The sequence below is a fragment of the Anser cygnoides genome, chromosome 1 (genome assembly GCF_040182565.1).
Source record: "Anser cygnoides isolate HZ-2024a breed goose chromosome 1, Taihu_goose_T2T_genome, whole genome shotgun sequence".
NCBI lineage: Eukaryota > Metazoa > Chordata > Aves > Anseriformes > Anatidae > Anser > Anser cygnoides.
In genome coordinates, this window is record NC_089873.1 from 82,502,347 (window position 1) to 82,523,742 (window position 21,396).

A 21,396-nucleotide genomic window follows, 5' to 3' on the forward strand; every position below is an offset into this window, starting at 1 on the left:
AGATCCACTCAAGCCAGATATTCAGCATGCTGTTTTCTGTTATGAAGAGAATCAATATCAGACCTGCAGTACTACTTTTACAAGGAGTATTGCTTCTCATAATGGGAAGTGACCCTGTCAGCACCAAAAAGACTAATGGGTGCTACAGGTCTTTTATTTATTTATTTATTTATTTAAGTGCAGGGTGGTGTTTTTATCTGGAGGGAAAAAAAAAAGGCATGTATATCAAATCTGCTTCCATTGAATAAAAGGTCATGCCTCACCAACTTATTTTATGAGGTATTTTATAGTAAATATAAGATACAAAATCATCACCTAATAATAGTTGAGAGATGTGTTTGTTTTTTTTTTAATTCTACATATGTATGTATTTTATCCCCCCACTTACAATGATGTCACTCCTAGTAATTCTTTTCTTCTCTCCCTCATTTTCGATATTAGTGCTACGGGATGACTTCCGCCAAAACCCTACAGATGTTGTGGTGGCAGCTGGAGAGCCTGCCATACTGGAGTGCCAGCCACCTCGTGGACACCCTGAGCCTACCATCTACTGGAAGAAGGATAAAGTCCGCATTGATGACAGGGAAGAGCGGATCAGTGTGAGTACATCTCAGGTGGTTGTTCATAGATATGGGACCTGCATTAAAGCCGAGTAGCTGAGCATGGCAGACCGTCGTAGCTTCAGGTCCTTCTCCATAGCTAATCATGTACACCACTGAAGTGGATGTCAGAAACTGCATGGCTTTGAATTCGCAGACCCTTGGAGTAGGACAGCCTTGTGCTGTGTGAAGTGGTGGAAGGACAGAGAGAGGAGCCCTAGCTTCTGAAAATGCAGAGGGAGAGAGGGAGAAGTATTTCTCTATGTATTCGCCTTTCCCACAGAGACTCCTTGTTAGACTTGACAGTTTTTGTCCGTGACCTTTCCTAAATGAGGGGTAAAAGTTGTTTATTCCTACTGGTTTAAGTGTCCAGCTTGAACTTCCTGAGGCTTGCTTTGTGCAACTGTTGCAACCGAAGTCTGTTAGAGCCCTAGATTTGGTTGTATAAAGTGCGCTGTTAGATGTGAGCTGTCTCACCTTGGGACTTAGTGGATGTCTTTGACTAGTTTGGCCTTATCTTTTCTAGATCTCGCTTCTCTGAAATGAGAACAATATCAGACCTTATTTCAGACAGATGTTTTAAAGATAAAACCAGTCATATCTATGAGATATGCAAATACTCTCTTGGAAAAAAAAATAACACTAATTTAGGATTACATTGGTAATGTTGAATTTAGTACAGTAATTGGAATGTATTTTCTAAGCAACGACTGAAGTTATACTCTAAAGAATGATTGTCCCTGAATAGGAATACGTATTAAATAAATGAGAAATACTGTTTGATTTTTGTGATGGTTCATTCCGTGAACTGAATGAAAAAAGTTCCAGCAGAGAGAATTATCTTATCAAGTGACTAGAAATGATATCATGGTATGTGCAAACTAATGGGACAAATTAAGGGTGTGTGGACATAATTCCTGATTTTTGAATGTTAAGTTTTTCACTATTGATATTAATTTAATAAAGTTTTGTATGTAGGGATATGTAATTCATTCAGTGCTGATGTTATTCGATGTGGAAGTACTATTAGAAACTTGTTTATTGCTTTGGATGCCTAAGGAAGTATTCCAAGCTAAACAATCCAAGTAGTTGCTATTTGTGGTATTATGGGCCATCCTGTTTCTGCTACAGTCTACTCAAGAATAGAGGAGGAAGGTAGAGTGGCAGGGAGCTAGATACCGTTCCCTGACTCTCGAGTTTCTTTGGCTATATTCCAAGTTTATTTTGAAGCACCGCATTCATGTTCTAACTTTTAACCTCCAATTTTGTTACTTTATTTATTTCATCTACCCTGCTTTTTCTCTCTATAAATACCCTTTGTACCCAAGAAAACATTAAGGCTTGTGCGAGTCAGGTGAATTCGCATTTTGGGCTACATTCAATCTGTTTGCATCAAGGAAAAGAGAAAATCTGTCTTAAATCAGTGAACAAGGAAACTGTTCAGGCACCAGTAACAATAAAATGAACTAACTAACTAAACCTAAGTGAAACTGCCTTTTTCTTCAGAGAAATGTCAGAAGTGCTTTACATATCATCACGCAAGAAATGCAACCACTCTGCATTGCCAAAGAGGTAGCAAGGAATGACAGTGTTTGAAATGTAAAGCATCTAATGAAAAACAAAGGGAAAAAGTGAAACGCATCTAAAATCAATCAGTAAGATAAAATGCATTCTAGAGCAGCATAAAGATATTTAATTGTATGGGATTATTATTTTTTGAAGCCTTTTATATATTTACAAACAAAATATTAAAATGCTTAATTTGTGGAACTTGCCTGAGTGTGTAGCTTTTTTCTGATATTTTTTGTTTATCTGAATTTAAAAATATATTTCTTGTTTTGAAACAGATACGTGGTGGGAAGCTAATGATCTCTAATACACGAAAAAGTGATGCTGGCATGTACATTTGTGTTGGAACCAACATGGTGGGGGAGCGAGACAGCGATCCAGCAGAGCTGACTGTCTTTGGTAAAGCTACTCAAGCTTTTGTTTCCTTTTCACTACAAATGTTATATATTGAATTGATCTAGGTGACTCATCAGAATATGAGACAAAATCAGGTTAACAAAATGCAATAGTATTGCTTAAGCTGCATTTTGCAGCTCCTGGTTTCAAAAGCTGCAATTTATAGTGATGGAACGGTGACGGCCCAACATTTTCCTTCTAAGCACATAGTCTAAATTTAATTGGAGGTCCTTAGTGATATGCATACGCTTAGAAACGGTAATCCAGGACATAATGCTTTCCCTCACAAAATTGCCAAATGTAATTGAGCCACTTCTAATACAGTTGACAGTGCCTACTTAATGGAGATTTGGACCAGCATTGCCTATTTAAATAATTACTTATTCCTGTGGGGTTGTGAAATCAAACAGTTGTAGGAGAGCACAGCAGAGTGCAGTGGACCAGTAAAAAGTCATTAGAGAAAATCCAAGATCAAGTTTTTGAATGTATAGAGGTACGTCTGTCATCTGTTTTTTAAAGGGCGTGAAGCAGCTTTGCATCCTGAAAACCAGGGCATCATTTTGGTTTCTAGTGTTGCTGAATGAATCAGAAATGGATATGTGAGGGTCTAGAGCAGAAATAGCGTAATACTGATTCTACGCTGGATCCATCCTGCTAACAACTGGATAAGAAGCAAAGCCATTAAATCCTGCTGTGGTACATCCTGTAGTCATGACATTTGTATTTACCATTAACTGTGGTTCTGTAGGAATCAGTCAAGAGGTCTTGAGCAAACAAAAGAAAATCAATAAGGAAAAAAACCCCTCATTGCTACAAATACATACATACAAAAGAGAAAGAAATATCACTAATGCTTCCTCCTTGGTAAAATACTGAAATCACAAACAAGACTACTTGTAATTCCAGTAAGATTTTCCATAGATATCCTAACCTAGTTTGTAAGGCAGTTGCTCTTAATTTGTTCACTTTCTGCTTAATATAGTGCACTGGAAAACCCAATCACAAATACTACTGTGTTTGCATGTATGTGCAGTTCAACATTTGTTTGTCCACTGTAAAAGACACATTGTGGGATTCACAAAAGATGTAGAAAAGTTTCTGCTCAACAAGATCTGTGAGCGACTGAGGATTTGGTGCTCTCTGGTGTTATAAGACTGTGAAGGCTTCCACTCTACTTATTTTGTTATGTATCTGTATTTGTGGAAGCGTATGATTAAAAAAAAGAACTAGTATACCTTAAAAACAAACCAAAAACACAGAAAGGGTCTCCATCAAGTTATTATGTCCTTTGCAGCCAATCTGTTGTGGTTGTGCCTTTATATAGATGTTAAAGAGACATGACATATCTTCTTCATCAGTTTAAATACTGATAATCTCCGGTATTACTCCCCATGGATAGCAAGCAGATTGCAGTCCTAAACTACAAAGCCTTAAGAAATCCTTAAGAAAATAATTTGTTAAAAAACACTGAACCATAGGAATAAAAATTGTGAAATGTGCATGTAATTTCATTTCCTGCAGAGCTATGAAAAGCATTAGGTTTGTCTTGATATGTAGAACATTACATAGTCAACTACATCATTCTGAATCTTTTACAGGATTTAATCGTAACAATCAACTCATATAATACAATCTAAGTCTAATTTTCAAATAGTGAACAAAATCAGCAATAAATTAAATTAGAAGTTCTAATTCTTCATTACTAGGTTAGTCTATTTAAATAAAAATTGTATGTAAAATTCCCTTTCTATGTGGATATCTTCCCGTCTAAAATTCCTGGGTGGCCATCCAAAGGTGGCTCAGCTTTGCCTTCCACAAGCAGAACAGTTACACTCCTTTCCTGGGGTACAGACAGCAGCTCCTGTGTGTGTGTGGGTGTGTGAGTGCACAGTGCACTGGAGAGCATTATCCATGATGTTTACAGGAAGTAATGCATCTACTGGACAGTCCAATCAATCTAAGCATACACAATAAATCCAATAAATCCAGCAACTCTGGGAAACATCAGATTGGTTGTGCATGTTCAGACTGACTTCACTGGACACAGGCAAAAACACATGTCATCTGTTAAGTCCACAACCTTCCTGTGCATCCAGAATAATATGACTCATGGGTTTGGGAAACATGCAAATAGTGCAAAAGTTGAGAAACATAAATTAAAAATATCATAATGCTTCCATTGTTATTCAAGAGCCCAACTTCAGCTGTTTTGAACATATTTGAAAATAGGATTTATATTTAAAATTGAGATATTAGCTAAAAGGCTTACAAAATGTAATAATGTGGCTGGCAAGCCTACAGCTGGTGCTGATTCTGGAGAGGAAGGTGTATTATTTAGCTGATTATTAATGTTCCTAATATTTTTCTGAATAACAAACCCAGAAAACCCTTTCCATACTGTGAAAGCAGCCTTAGAAAACACTCTTCTGTAGGAAATGGAACTGTTTCGCACTAGTTCTCAGGCGTTTCCAGGAATCGGCCACTTGTTACTTTTGGCTCTCCAAGTTTTTCTGTAATACCTGAAGTTAATTTCTGCATGTCACTTGTGACAAGTCTCTGGCTCCACGTGCAGTAAATTCAGCTCGGGGCATGGCCTGTGGAAAAACTGAGTCAGTGTGGTAGTAACTGGTGGCCCAATGGGAACAGCATGGAAGCCTAGCCTAAAAGATTACACCTTTCCTGAGTAAAAAGTAAAATAAAATAAAATAAAAAGTGCAGTAAAACCCTTGGAAAGAAAGGGGAATAGAAAATGAGAGTTTCCCATATGTAGAATGTATTTACTCAGATGGGTACCCATTCAATAACATTTGCTGAGAGATCTTTGTGGATGACACCTGTAGAGCCTTCACAAAACAAGCCATTTTCTTTCAACCCCATCTGCACAGGAAACATAGTTTTCAACATTTAGGCACTCACCCAGGATAAGGATGTTCAAGTGTGCTGTTAGCATCTGTGCAGATTGCATTTCTTTTGTTCCCAAGTTATGATTCTTCAACAAGCAGAAATTTTGTGAAAGCCAAAACTTTTACAGTAAAATATCATAAATAAAATTGATTATGTAAGCAGTGCTTCCCAAAATTGTTCCTATGTTTTGAATATTGACAATGATGGCATGAGATTTTGTTAGTGTTCTCTATCAAACACTACTGCTAGTTATTGTCTTTTTGAGGCTCCAAGGTGTTATCTTGGAGTAGAGCAAGAAGACCGAGTACCTCAGAGCCTAAGGTGGCCTTTAAGGAAAGTTAAGAAATAATCCATCAATCCTAACATTTCCCAAAAGAGACAGCATGGTATTTTATTATTATGGACACATATTCTAAATGCCAATTCAGAAGCATGATGCAAATTAAGCTGCTTTGTGTTTGGGCTCATAGCCTTTGACTGAACAAAAATCAGGCAAGATGCAAAGCAGAAGCAGTTTCATTTCGATTTGTAAGAAAGCTTGGTTTGTAAATACATAATATGGAGCCAGAAATAAAGTAAAAGGAATAACTTAACATTTTATAATTTTGTCATACTATTGCAGTGTTATCAAACAAGTTTTCAAGATGGTTTAACTCTTTCAGATTTCTTTTTGTTCCTTTGGACTTTAAATGTTATGTTTGAAGACAATGTACAAAGGTGTATCTTGTATATTGATTCTGAAGCTCAGTGAAATCAATGAAAGCCTTAATATATCGACTTCAAGAGGCTGGCATCAGGCAGTGGAAAAAGATTGAGATATATTTAGAAGAGCCTCAAAAGAATGCAAAGTATAACTAATAACAGTACAAAAATGTCTTAAAAGATATGTCAATTCAGACATATTAAAGATTGTTTTGGATTAATCTTTGATTTTAGCTTTGGTGCCTGAAACTTTCTTCAGCTAATAAGGTCCTGTGGGATGAAGAGGTATTTTCTTCTGATGCTTGAAGAAGTATTTGTGTTTGATGTTTCTGTGATATTGTCAGGCTGAAAGAGATACCATAGTTCCAGCAAGAATGATGACATGACTGTGATGACATGATGTTAGAGAAAGAAATCCAAAAACCCTTTAATGAAGACATTGTGCCTCGTTTTTCTTCCCTGAATTCTGACTATATGGAAGGCCTTAGCAGAGAGTCTTGTCCCATCATATATTGCAAATTAGTCCCAGAAGATTTCCCAGCCAGAAAATCTGCCTAAATCAGTGTGTATGTTCACTGTTTAAGATGGAGAGGTTGACAGTGTGTATTTTGTCCCTCAGATCAAAAGTCCTTCTGTTTTTCTTCAAATCCTTATACTTCCCACTTGCAGTGTACTTGTGGTAGTTTGTAAAGAATCATTGTAGCTTTGCAATATTTGCTATCTGCAGGTACTAACAAGTTGCAATAGGATGATACAACCGTGAAAAAGGGTCTGATTGCGCTCTGAAGTCTGTTCCTCATACTCAGTAGAAATTGTTCCTGAAATTAAAACCACAGTAGATAGATACAATACGAGGAAAACACTAACATTTGATAAAAATCAATCTAGTTCATTTGCATGTTTCTCCATGCACTCACTGTGCAAGCTTACTGCATTTTGTTAGTACCATGCAATGTCTGCAGAAGTGTGCAATGTCTACACAACTCCTGATTTCTCAAACCAAAAAAAGAAAAAGTGCCTGAAAAGAGGAAGTAGAAGAATGTCTTTAAATAGTAAAATATCTGCTTTTGCAACTATATTTTCATTTATTTGGCCAGTGTCCTGTATGCTGTCTCCTTCCTCGTCTTCATTTTTGACAGACAGCTTTACTATATCCAGCTCATGATGCAGGTAATGAAATACCTACAGTTTTGACAGCATTCTGAAATGAAACTTACTTCTTATCACCTAATGTTTCTTTTTTACTTTGCATCAGAACACTAAGGTGAAAAGAAACTTTTTAAAAAAAAAACTATTTGCTATTAAATACCTCCCAAAACTCATCCTTCTAACTCATGTTTTAATGCTTCTTTTTAGACCTTTTTTAAAAAATGATGCCTTCTCTCCAGCCAAGAAGGAGAAAACAGTTCTAAATCAGATTGAGTCTCCACATTATGGGGACCATCAAATCCTTCACTCTAGCAGTTGCCTCAGCAGACAAAATATATTAAGGCAGTTAGGATCATTTTAATTAGATTGAGGTCCCATATATGGCTGTCTAACTTTTTGAGGAACAGAGAAAGGGCAATAATACATCTGAAGGTCATCCGAATCTCTCTAATAGAGTGTGATACACAGACCAATTGTTAAATAGAGGAAAAATTGAGTTCAGGGGTTTATTTGTGTCAGCACCCAAAGCAAGGAAGGGTTTTCTTATGTTTCTGGCTTGGATCAGTTCTGTGATTTTCTTGTAGTGCCTATCTCAGGCACTGCAACATACTGTAGATGTGTGCCCAGATTGCATTAACAATCCCCTTTTATAACTGCAAGCAGAGTTTATTCTGAAGTTATAAAGGTCACCACAGTAATAGTACAACTGGTTGACATGACATATAACCATGACCTATTTTATAGTTCTCTTCAAAGATTTTTAATATTCATCAGTGAAAGCCTGGGAAGTAGGTATTTTATTTACTCAGAGAAAACTTATGAAGTAACTATATTAAAAATTGTATATGTCCATGATTTTAATTTATTACCCTTTTGTTTCTCAAATATATTATGTTCTGAATGCTATTGACAGAGTAACAATGTTTAATTACACCACAAGGCTTTATTTGTGGGTGAATCATTTCAAAAGAAAAAAAAATCACAAGATATTTTCTGAGGTTTGGCTCTGAAACTGTATTTGACCTGGCTGTGCAAAGAAATCTTCTCTATTTAGCATGCTCAGGCAAGCTCTGTCTCCTGAGAGATTAACATTGTAAGCAAGTTATGCAGGTGACTCGAATCCAGTTAATCTCACATAAAGAATGTTAATTGCATTGGCAATGGCATTCCCTCTGATCACTTTATTGCTGTATAATTAGCTATTGGACATATTCAAGGGGTTGTCTAAGTGATACAAATCCAGGAAACAACATGAAAGAGAACTTGTTCTTTCCAGATTCACTCTGTACAAAATGGAGGGATGAAAAAATTGAAATAGCATTTATTGTTATTTGTATGTCTTTGATAACTGTGGTCTCTACTTCCATAGCTATCTATTTTCTTGCAAATACGTAACTGTTTTGGAAAATACATAATTTGAGAAGCTGATCTGAAACAAACATATATACTCCTAGATTGTCTTGGTCTGGAATCAAGTGATTTACCTAATGATCTTTCAGCCATTTACTGTCTCATCAGCTGGGTTCTCCTCAAAATGTGATAGGAATTTATCTCCTGTATAGAACCATTTACAGCCACAAATAGCAATTTCATAAACATGAATATGTTTATTTCTTAGTTGTTTACAGGAAGCTTTTATAAAGAGGTTCTGAAATAATTTTTGTATGCAGACCAAGCAAACATACATGCACATGCAGATTTATTAAAGTTCAAAGTGAATGGACCAGGGCTTCTAAATCACCTATAAGGATGCTGATCTGAATCTAAATCTCTTGGCTAAAGATCATCTCTTGAAAAATAAATTCCAAAATATAGAATCTATTGTTTGTGAGCTCAGAGGAGGCGTTGAGCTATGCTCTTTTATGTGAGAAGTTCTGGATAAGATACTGCTGCAAACTCACAGAAAGTTTAATTAAGATATTCCCTTTTAGATCCACGTATTTACAGACAGGCCAAATGCATTGCTTAGCGTTAAGGCCAACAACTAACACTTTTGTTACTTTATCCTGTTTTAATGTTTGTCAAACTAAAATGGCTTTATCCAAAATTTTCCATGCTTGATGTCTGATTTACCTGGTGTTTTTTTTTTGTTTGTTGTTTTTGTTTTTTGTTTTAATTGTTAAAATTGTTCATTATTTTCTACAAATATTGAAGTTCTTGTAGTTGGGAAGTAAAAGGATAATTGGATGAATATGGGGAAGGATTTGAAGGAGAGAAAGGAAGGAAGCTTTTTGTCCTGAGAAATGCAGGTAGGTCCCTCATACTGAATAACAAGAACCTAGGATTCGATGGGAAATAGTAGCTACTGTACCAGAGATGTAATTTTTTGCCTTCCCAAATAATTTTCACTAAGCTTAGGCATTTATACACCTCTTGAAATAAATAAATAAACTCATACTCCTGAGAGACTGAGTAGAGTACAGTTCTTGCTGTCAGTCTCCTGCAATGATGTCTGGTTACTTCAACCAATTTTTCTTGTATTAATATTCTGGATGGGCTGTATCTGGATGGCACAGAGAAAAGAAGCTCCAATTCAAGTGTAGTTCAAATATGTAATAGAAAATTACATCAGTTTGCTAAAATGCACGAGGAAGTTAGAGGCATGAAGGGAGACTGGACTTAAACATTTCCTGGGTAGAGGCTGTGAACAGCAATGTTCTAGGTTAGGAGGAGACAGGCTGAAGAAGCAGGCTGCAGCTGGGAAGAGCTGGCACAGCTAGTTGCTGGACCAGAGGTGGACATGAGGCATTCTCACAGGCTAGACAAGACAAAAGGTCAGGGTAGGAGCAAGCCTAGCTGGGACTGGGAAGGATCAGGAGAATGCATGCTCAGGGAAGGAAAAATCTGGTGGGGCACACTCAGGGCAAGGAGCTGTAATGAAGAATATATACGACTGGCTGATACACAGGCTTGAAACAGGGAATGAAGACAGAGGGAGACCAGAACTGCATTTACTTGCCCAAATGCTACTGCAACGTACCAGCACAGCGTGCAGAAAAAACAATGAAAAGTGAGAGAACAGCAATGGCTTGGGAGAAATGGGGAGAAGAAAGTCTGTCCCTTAGATTTGTTATTATCTTTAGCACCTGGAAAAGTGCTGTTGATCCTTGAATGTGTCAATTCTTCTGCTGACAAAATACATTTTTCTCTGCCAATAGGTACCCCTGCTAGTATCATGTAATTCCTATGTGATGTTGTGTCACTCTTATAAATATTTATTAACAGTTGGTTTTGTGTTCCTTATTTTCTGACTTAATATTCTGATTCGTGTAGTAAACATTTTATCAGCTGTAACTGAATTCAATGGAAACTGAGCTTCAAGCATACAAAATTCATGCTGAATTCTCAAGAAAAAATAAGTTGGCAGTTTTGTGTCTCAAGTTGGGCATGAAGATTTAGCAGGTTTTTTGTTGGTTTTTTTGTTGTTGTTTTGGTTTTTTTACCTTGCTTTCTTAGATCTCCATCACACCTCAGAGAGGGGCTATGAAAGTAGGTGAATTATTTATGAAGCATTAAGATAGGTGTAATGGAGATTGTGAGGAAATTAATAATTCTGTCTTTGAAGTGAGATTTGAGAAGTATGACAGGAGGCCACCCACTAAACAGTACAACTAAAGCAAAATATTAAACACCTGCTCATTAAATGAATACCAACAATCTGGAGATGTTTGGGGAAGAAATAGTATGTGATCGTGTAATTGCAACCAGTCCCATAAGGCATAAACAGAAAGGGAATGATGAAATGGCATGCAGACTTAATTCTGACACTTCTGGCACTTAGGTGCTGCACGCTCAATTTTGCAACCTTATTAATGTTCTTTTAATGGTTTTTTTTGTTTGTTTGTTTGTTTTAATTTTCATATATTAAACATAGATATCAAGCCTATAAACTCAGCTCTGTAGTTATCAAGACAAACTGCCTGAATCAGAATCTTGTATTGCTTACATCTGTGTGAATTTTGACTAATTTTCTAAGTGACATCATAGCCCTCAACTCACTGAGAATGAAATGTGAAACGTAGTGTGTAACTGGTTTTAAATGCCTGTGTAATAAATCGCTGTCTTGAGTGGAAATAGTGCTTCATATAAACCCAGTCTTATAATGGTTTGTCTCTGGCATAAATAATTTATGACAGTGAAAGTGCAGTATGGCTGGGAGAGGACAGAACCAAATTTATGCAATCCAAAGGCAACTTGGAAACTAACCCCAGTGACATCCTTTCAAATGAAATTACCGGTACTCTGAGTTTGTACCAGTGTAACTGAGATCAGATTGTGGCTCTGCATCTGGATTTCAAGCAGGCCTGTGCAACATTATGATGATTAATAATATTTGTAGCTGTGCAGGCTAACATAACAAGGGTAAACAGAACTGATTATTCAAACCTTAATTTAGTTTTCTGTGGTGAAGTTAGTGATGGGGATCAGGGAAGATTTGACCTCGGTACAATAGCCCTCAATCGGCTGAGATGCATAACACAGAGTTTATGTTTTCCTCCGAAGCATCCAGGTATTGATTATTGCCGAAGGCAGGCTGTCTCCACTGGCAGCTCGTATATTGCTAGAGCAGACAGCAGCTCTTAAATCACACTCCGTGCATGCAGCAGTGCAGAGCCAAAACATTCACGTGGAAGGGCACGGTCTTGAAGACGTACCCAGTAGTGTGACAGGCGGGCAGTCGGGGCTAACGCGTGCTTCATGCTGGTGGCACTTGGCTTTTACGTGAGGGCCAGACGTGACAGCCGCTGCATCTCCAGCCCAGCTGTCGTCATCCGGGCTGCTGATGCACATCATCAGTTCCACTTGTCTGAATTCGCGGAGCTCAGTCCTCCTTTCTGCCTTCCACGAGTCGGTAAACAAAAAGGTGCTGAAAAGTCAAAAGTTTTCATGTCAGCCCTGTGACTCACTGAGGAATTCTGATGTCTCTTTTCAAGAGCGGCCCACGTTTCTCAGGCGGCCGATTAACCAAGTGGTGCTGGAGGAGGAGGCCGTGGATTTCCGGTGCCAGGTGCAGGGGGACCCGCAGCCAACCGTCCGCTGGAAGAAAGACGACACAGACCCACCGAGAGGAAGGTGAGACTAGCGTTCGTGTTCCCAGCGCTTTCAAATTGCCGCTGTTGAACGACCCTGGAACCACTCCCAGCTAGATTTATTTCCTGTGTTTCGGGTCTTTGGCACCGCAAACCGTGTTCCAGAGCCAGCTGAGTAGAGAAATCCACTCAGCTGGGCTGTCCAGCTCGTGGATTCCTGTGCGAGGAAGAAAATTGATGCGTAGATGTCAACAGATCCAGTTCACTGCATTACTGGAGAAAAATAAAAGTGTTTTAGGGACTGTACCAATGATAATAGCCTTCATAGCAACGTGGTAATACTGAAAGGGAGAAAGTTTGGCTGGAGAGCCCAGAGCTTCTCTGTCATGTTTATGGGGTGGGTTAGAGGCAGGGCTTTGTTGGCTACTTTGCTAATGTCTGTTGGGTCTCAGAAAGAAATCTTCCTCTGGAAAAGGCAAAAGAAACAAACTATCGGAAGTGGAAAATAAAGATGAAATCTGGAACAGGGCACTTGTGTTCAAGAAAGATTCATTTAATCTGGAACAAATTCCAGAGTGATCAGGGTATGAGAGTCTGTCTTATAAAAGGACATTAAATTAACTTGGCTCCTTTCAGGTAGCAGAACAGTGTTTGGTCCCTGGTTTCCAGAGTTCTTCCAATGTTTGATGCTGAACCATTTTTAGATTAAAATATCTTAAAATAGAAATAGGTTTGGAAACAGGAATGGGAATCCAGGTCTCCTATAGCCTGTCTTCTCTTTTGACCCTGTGACTCCTGATTCATTGTTTGCACAGTGTTTTTAAATTAAAGAGAAGACATGAAGAGTGCCTTTTTTTCCCCACCGCGCTTGATTGTTGTTTTCCATCAATGTTGTTTATTCCTTGGATGTGGCAGATATAATTTGAAGAAAGGGAGAAAATCTAGATCTTTTCTTGTTCAAACAAGTGCTTAAAACACTGCATTTACCCTGTGTAGGCTGGTTGCCAATATTATTTCTGCTTCTCCAATCGTGACCATTAAAAAAAAAAAAAGAGCAACTGCAATGGTATTTGTGTGACTAGTATGATCCTGTCAGAGTATATTAAGTGTGCTGTGAGCACACTACTAGACTGGGCCTAAGTAAAACAAGTTAGACATTGTGGCCTTCTTTCTTAATCACAGCCTGTCTTACATTTTCACCCCAACATGGTAAAATGTGGTAAGACTGTTGTCTGGCAGTCTTTATCCAGTTGCTAAATATGGAATTTAGTGTCACATACAAACTCATGAAAAATGATGGCAAAATTCCTTGGAATCACACAGTGTGCAGTCATCGTTATGTCTAAGGTTAACATCGGTTGTTTCTCAATATCTAAATCTTTAATAAAAATCAAAATTCAAATTGGAGAATACCTGTTTTAGCTTCCACATCCTCAACTCTATAAGATGTCTTAAGTGAATATGCAATTATTTAATTGAATATATTAGTGTATGTATTAATGTAATGATGCATATTCCAGGAAAAAAAAAACATTTCTGTTTTAACAGAAGAGATACGTATAGATATAAACGTACATACATTTTAAAATAATCTCTCCTTGCAACTTAAAACAAATTAAAATTGACGTAGTTTTTTAACCTAATTATTTAGGTAGATATGTATGTATGTAATGTGTAGAAGATTATTTTGAAGAGCAGTCTTTTGGATGGCAAGATGAATTTTTCCTTGCTATTTAACTGTGCATTGCGAAGTATCCCTTAGTAAATGCATTGTGCTGCTGTGATTTAGTCTTACTATTGTGCTACTTCTACTGTTTAAATCATGTCTTCTAAGTCTCATAGGCAGAATTGATGAATTGACAGTGCCTTCAATAAGGTTGCACATTGCGTTATTTTTTTTTTTAGTGGCTTTATATTCCTTTTATGTATTTTATTGTGGAAAAACTTAAGTACTGTGTGTTTTGAGGTAGCTTCTGTTCATTCATGATGTCTTTCTAGGAAAGAAGAAATGTAACAGGAAAGGAGAGAGTTTTTACTATGCTTTTAACTAAGCGAAGGGCAGGTTCATCAGATACATTCTGATGATACTCAACTTCAGGCTCAGAAACTATTCACAGTGTTCAGCAGTGTTTTTACAGTGCGCTTAAACATTTAATTTACTGTGGTTTGGCATCTTAAGATAGAAAGGGAGGATATGTCTTCAGTTATGTCAGCTTCTCAGAACATCACAGTGAGGAAGGGGCAAAGTTGAAGGGTCCCATGCTGAAGACCACCTTGGGGGGTAGACGACTGCCACTGCTGCTGTCCTTGTAGAAGGTTACCACCACAACCTGAACGACATAGGTTGTGATCATCTAGTAGAGTCCAATATCTGTACTTTAAAAGCAAATACCTCCGATGATCGGGACTGTAAGTTTTATTTTTCAAAATGTATCATATACACAACAGTATACATAAGCAGAATCCTAAGTGTCTAAAGACTGGAAATTTCCAAACCATGCTCCATGTTGTTTAATGAAGGAGGGTAAACTTGGGGTATGTGAAAGAAAAGGTATTGTTTTTCCTGATTTTTTTTTTAATGCAAACAAAGAACTTTACCCAGGTGTAGTTTGAATGAATAGAAAAGAAAATGAAAATGTGACCATTTTATAAACTGAGAAGAGTATTCCTAAGTCTTTCCTCCTTGAAGAAATACAAGATTTTCTTTTTGGAGGTTAAAATAGAAAGTAGCTTTCATCTTCAGAACTCCTCTATTTTAAGCATTTTAACATCTACAGTGGATTATGAAATAAAGAATACCCTTTGTTATTCTTTCTGCGTAAATAAATCCCTTTTTCTGAGCAGATCTGTGCAGCTATTTGTCTTACAGCTTTCAGTGCCAATTTTCTGTTTCCACAGCTAATGATGTTCTTTGCACATCTGTCTGTATTTTGTTGTTGTTGTTTTCCAATAATTTCCTTTAGGCCACATCCCTAGATTACAAAGCGATTATAGTAGGTACCTGTTTCAACAAGTATTGCAAATTATTAAAAATTTCTGTCGTTAGTTCAACTTTCAAAAATGTCTAGGTCAGTGACAGCAAAGTGGGATAAACTGAATTATCAATTTTTGCATGCGTTTTGTTTCTGTAATTTGCTTCTGGTGAATGCCAGAATGACTGATACTAGATCCATAGTCTTTCAGAAATCCTTCTCTGTTTTTCCATCTTACTTTCTTTTAGCTTTTTTACATCTGAAAGCAAAGAGAAAAGTAATCACAGTAATTTCTGGTGACAAATATAAACAGTATTGCTCCACCAATTGGTGTGTTGAGTAATAATTGAAAAATAATTTCAGGCTATTATAGTTTTAATTATAAAAGTCCCTGATGAACTGTAAACACTTCCAGTTGCAGTTGGATTGAAGGGGGGGGGCACTGGAAAAAAAAAAAAAACACTTCTAAAGAAATAAGTGTTTGAAAATATGAAAATAATAAAAAGTCTTAATGTGGGTATTTTGTTTAATTGTCCTTATAATTACCCAGAAATTTATGAACAATCATGCTTTAAAAGTGAGAACAGATGGGCAGAAGTTTATTCTGCATGTGAAAGTCTTCAGTAGTCTTCAGTCCACATTTTTGCTGTTTTGAATTAATGATCTAAAACAACTACAATAATCTATATTTTAAATTTAAGAACTTAAGTTGTTCTTGTAGTGGACATTGTTAAAACGTCCTTGAAAAAAGGTCTTGATAACATTCAGAGGGTGTAACTTTTCCAAATTCCTGTAGACCTGATCTTGAGATTTCAAAGACTTCTGTAAAAATCATGAAGCTTTTTTTTGTATCTTTGGACAGGAATTAAGAAAGAAATAGAAAGGAGCAGGTGGAAACAGTGTTGTGAATTATGCATAATTGCTTTCATAGCTTTTATATATATATATAAATTTATTATTAAACCTATATATATATATAAATTTATTATTAAACCCATATATATATATATATAGATTTAATAATAAATTAATTTGATTCTTCAGATTTGAAAATCCTTTTTAAACCCTAAACCAATCCCAGCAAATGAAAAGCATGCTATAAAAAATGCTGATACTGCACCAACAGGCAAAATCAAAGTACAATGTGAAATCTGGGCTATGTAAAGCTTTTTTTCTAGAAGCTGTCCATTTTGAATCAGTGACCCCAAGACCGAAATGCATTGTAAATCAAGGATAGAGGCACATAGTGTATATTTTATTTTAATTGCTCAAAAAATTCAACATCACACCATAGCTTACACAGTACAAAAAAGCTAGGGGAATAGTTAATCAAGTATGACTCACGTCAAACTACTGGAGATGAACAGGATATTGTGGGGTCACCAGTCTTAAGCCTTTGGCTGAAATACTAGGTTTGCTACTTCATGAATAGAGTTTCTTTTCATTATAAGTGACACAAGGAAATGGCACAAAAATTGTATTAAAGCAACTCAGGCAATTGTGGCTATGCAGAATGATCAGGAAATACTTAGAATTAAAGAAAAATCATTTTTACACATTGAAGTCTTTTTCCAACCACATGTTCAGGTAGCTTTCCTTTGATGTCTGCTTGGCAGAAATAGAGATTTGCTATGGGGTCTGATGGTCTCCTGTGTTGTGAGGAACTCAATATGGCCTCAATCAACCCTTGATGCATCTGCTTTTTAGTCCTGGTAACAGGAAGAAACTGATATATTTTTTGAGAGGCTCCAATGTGAGAGTGGCATATCTATGACTAGCAATAAAATTTGAATAAGGTTTGTACAGTGTTTCATGTCTTTAAATTTTCTAGCACAGCCGAAGAGAGCAGCTGCATAGTCTGTAATTGCATAGCAAGGAATACGGATATTTTCTTTTTTCTCTCTCTTTTTTTTTTTCTTTGAGGAAGTCAAGAGATTTTCAATTACAAGTTAAAATTTGTGACACGCTATAATAACTGTTTAAACCTTTTACACAGAAGAAGCTAGCAGTGCCAGCTCTTTGGGAGAGTGAGGTTAGCTCAGCAAATGTATTTTTCAGTTGCCTTAAAAATGACTGAGTAGCAATCACTTGGGTCTTTTTCCACATTCCAGCCCAGAACAGCTGGCTTAGCTCAGTAAATACATCTTTAATGAGATTACAACCTGCTCTTGTAAGTTGCATTTACAGGTATTGTCTATTAGATGAATATTATACTAGAAATGAAAAGTGGCAACTGCACCAGCAGGAAGAGGTATTTATATTATGTGCCGCCCACACAATGGGAGAGTGTAGGCAGAAAAATCAAGAGTGATACTTCAGAAGGAAAATGGTGTGTAGTTTACACAGAGTGTATTGCTAAGTGTTACAAGATTGCAGGTTATTAAATGAGACAGAGCAGTGATACATAGCAGTGAAAATCATAAACAGCACAGTAAGCTTCCTTACTTACTAAAGATTAAGAATGTTCCATAAAATAATTTGGGAAAATGCACTTTTCTGGTTTTGAAAATTATACATATATTTAAGTGCAGAAAAGGATTGTCATTATTTGCTGAGAACATTAATTGCTATAAGTGACAGGCCCTAATGTTTAACCTTGACTACAGCTGAGTATTTAGACTTAACTTATACGTGTTAGCTCCATCAAAAGTCTTTGTAGGTAAGTTAGTCTTGCTGTGTTTTTAAAACCGGCCTCTTGTGCCTGAGGAATACTTGCAGACACATAGGCTGCTCAGAAATTCTATCTGTCACTTCTGATAGGCATGCGTTTTCACAAAGTGCTGTCATTTCTGTGCTTTCCTCCGTGGATTCTTGTGGGCTTGAACCTAAGGGTAAGAGATGAAATTTTAAAAATATCATAGTCTTCCCAGGTACAAAACTTTAAAACAAATTTCAATGCTATTTACAGCAAAACTTATCCCTATCAATTCAGAAAAGTTAGATTTTTAAGGGAAGATCCAGAAAGGGCATGATCACCAGAAGTGTTCTACATTTGTGTTTCTGCATGATCTCAAGATAAGGTAAGCCAGAGAAATGGTAATTTTGAAGAAACAATGGAACTATGGGTTCTGTGAGTAAACACAGTTCTACATAATTCTATTTATATTCTGTGGATGGGATAGTGAGGTATTTAACTACAGCCTCCTCTAGACACAACCAAGGGGAGAATGACCTTTCAATGAAATATGAGTTAATAACACCATAGCACTGTGTGCTTTGGTTGAGTTAATCTCCGTGCAGAATGTAACAAAATTCAGTCTAATGTGTATTGAAAATTAATTAAAGAGTGTGTTTTAGTACCTTAGTGGATATAATCTTTGGTTACATCAGCAAATTTCTGTTGCAGTTAATGACAATTAACAGTTTTAAATAAAGGGTCAGGAAAAAAAGGATGTTTTTCATATTAGCTATATTATGTGTACTATTCATTACCTCTGGTTAGATCCAGTATGATTTGCATGTCCATCTTTTGTTTCCTAAGCTAGGCATCAAGGAGAGAATAACTCCCTTTATGAGGAGCATAGGGGAGAAGATTGGATGTTCTTAATAGCTTGTCAAAAGGAGACAGTGAAAGAAAGAGGTTTAATATGTTATTTGTATTCTTACATACAGCTGAAGGGAGTAGAGGTGGTTCACAGAGGACGTTGTTATCTTGGGCTTAATGCAGCACATGGCAAGCTGTAACACAACTTGTAGAGAATCCGCGTAGCCTACTGGAACAGGCAGATTTCAGCAGTATGCAATCAAAGCGTGTTTTTAGTTGTTATGTTGAACCATTTGTGGAAACTTCTGTAAGGCCAGAGGTACCATTTAGAGAGAGAGAGCTGATGAGCGGTAAAAGGGAAGCAGGGGTTGGTTTAGTTTTCTGTATGTAGGTAGCATCCAGATGACGTACCCTACTGTTTGTTCTTTTGTTTTGGTAACCAATCCTGTTCTCTGATGGGTATTTTGCCCGTCAATGACTCCTTCCCAATCTGCAAGTGGAAAAATATTCCTTGTGGATTTTGGAGGAATACATGGCCAAGTGAAAGTGTAAATCAGAGTGTTTTTTGACTATTAAAGTCCCTCAAGGCATGGTATTGAATAACGCCCTGTAGATGGATCATCCCATAGTTACCCCAGAAATCTGTCATCTAACCCAGTAGCTATCCACTGTTCAATTTGTATGAAATATTAAATGCTGTGAGCAGAAGTGTTTGATGTGTGTCTGTGCTGGACTGAACAGCAGAGAAATGGTTAATAGCACTGGCGTTTAAATTGGCTTAATGTTAAGTGTCAGGTCTCACCACAGAGCTGAAGAAGAGCTATTGTTTCAGGCAGTCTGTTTGCAGATGCATGAAAACAGTCTCCAGTTGCTTACATAAGGGTCAAGGTTGGGAAAATAACTCTACAACTCCATGGACAACAGCCTTAAAGGAATTGTGTCAACTACCAGTCCTGCCTATGTGTTTTCTCTTTATGCTGTGTGAGCCATTGGTGATCTGCAAAGTGATCACTGGCAGTGCATCTAAAATAGGATTGCCACAAGAGGATTGTTTAGTTTTTATTCTCTGTTGTCTAATGTCCTAAAATTGTTACGTGTCTGAAAATTAATGGAGTCACTAGCAGAGGTCTGAAGGGAAATTTAATACCAGTAATAGTAGCCTCAGACATGGATTTCTCTGAATTTTCCAGTCATGAAAGATTGCGGGAAATAAACGGTCTTGCAGAAGGATACCCAAGAAAACTAGGTGTAGAATTTCACTCAAATAATTAGTTTATTGACTATTAAGATTACAGAATGAAAAAGTAAAGATAGATAGCTGTGCAGTTTTTATGTGAAACATTCAGGAAAGGAAAGCTGGTAGTTATGCTCAAGTGAGAATAAGATTCAAGAGCTGTGACCACAGCATTGTTGATGCCATTGGAATGGTTGGCCCAGAGAGATTTCTTCTCCTTTAAGCACATTTTATCCCTGAATGGGATACAAAAGTCATCATCTCAGTTAAAAAACAAACAAAAACTGGTAGTGAAAACAATGCAAGATTAAAGTTTTATCTTTAAGAACAATTTCCAGTTGCTGTTGTTAAGTCCTACATTAGCAAAAACATGCTTTTTAATAATATGTTTTCTGGCTCAACTGTAATGTAGAAGGCACTTTCATTAAAGTATTAACATGACTTCATCTTTAATTACCACTTCATGGTTGGTTACTGATTCAAAATACAGATTAAAAATATTTCAGTTAGTTCTCTGACAAGTATACCATAATCACTCATCATGCTTAAGGCAACTAATAACAGGCCAACACAAATGGCCAACACAAATTGTTTGTTTCAAACTACTCGTAATCTATGTACTCATATTAAAAAATAAAAATAAAAAAATCAGATAACTATATTTAGTGAGAGCAAAATGTCAATTTGGCTCAGATCTTCTTATAGTGTCCCAGTCCTTGCAGTATCCTTTCCTTTCCTTTTTTTTTTTTTTTTTTTTTTTTAATAAAAATAGACAAAAGGATACTTGCAATGACTGGAACACAGTCCTTATTTTAAGGAAAAACAAAATATTGTTTTTCCATAAAACTAATTTCCTTAAAAGTAATGGCAGTGATGTGCCGAGCAGATAACCCTGTGAATCAAGAGTGTTTTTCAGATAGATAAATTTATGATATAGGCATTAATAATACAAATCTCCCCAAGCGCCTGACAAATGCGTCTCATATGTGAGGTAAAGGACTACTTCTGGTGACAGGAGGGTAGGCCTCCATGCCAAGTCATTACATGGTCTCTTAGCTCATACTTCCACTGAGGTTCCAACGTTTGAAATGTGGAGATCTGTCTGGAACTCAAATCAAATCAGAAGCCCATTCTGGATAATTAACGTGGTAATTCTCTGTGCAAGCAGAGATGTAGAGGCAGAAAAGAGCCTCTATCAGTTTTCATAGTGTTTGCTGAGAAACAGCTCCCCAAACATACGTTTTGTTCTGAACTTCTATGTTTTCAAATTATTTTAATGTGAATGAAAAAGCAGTCCCATTTTTCTTTCTTGGGTCTTTTCTGAGCTCATGGCAGCTGGTTTTTAGAAGTACTAGCT

At 36.8% G+C, this 21,396-nt stretch overlaps 1 protein-coding gene across 21 annotated transcripts in view; it reads left to right on the forward strand.

Moving 5' to 3' along the window:
• ROBO2 (roundabout guidance receptor 2) overlaps window positions 1-21,396 on the forward strand; it is a 473,555-nt gene that overhangs the window by 312,612 nt on the left and 139,547 nt on the right. For all 21 annotated transcript variants that reach the window (XR_010833100.1, XM_067001298.1, XM_067001316.1 and 18 more), the window contains exons 3-5: window positions 442-599; window positions 2,447-2,567; window positions 12,254-12,392. Coding sequence is in view for 20 of the 21 variants with exons in the window: in XM_067001298.1 (XP_066857399.1) it covers window positions 442-599; window positions 2,447-2,567; window positions 12,254-12,392 (418 nt within the window). In the remaining variant the exon portion in view is untranslated. The remainder of the gene's footprint in view (window positions 1-441; window positions 600-2,446; window positions 2,568-12,253; window positions 12,393-21,396) is intronic.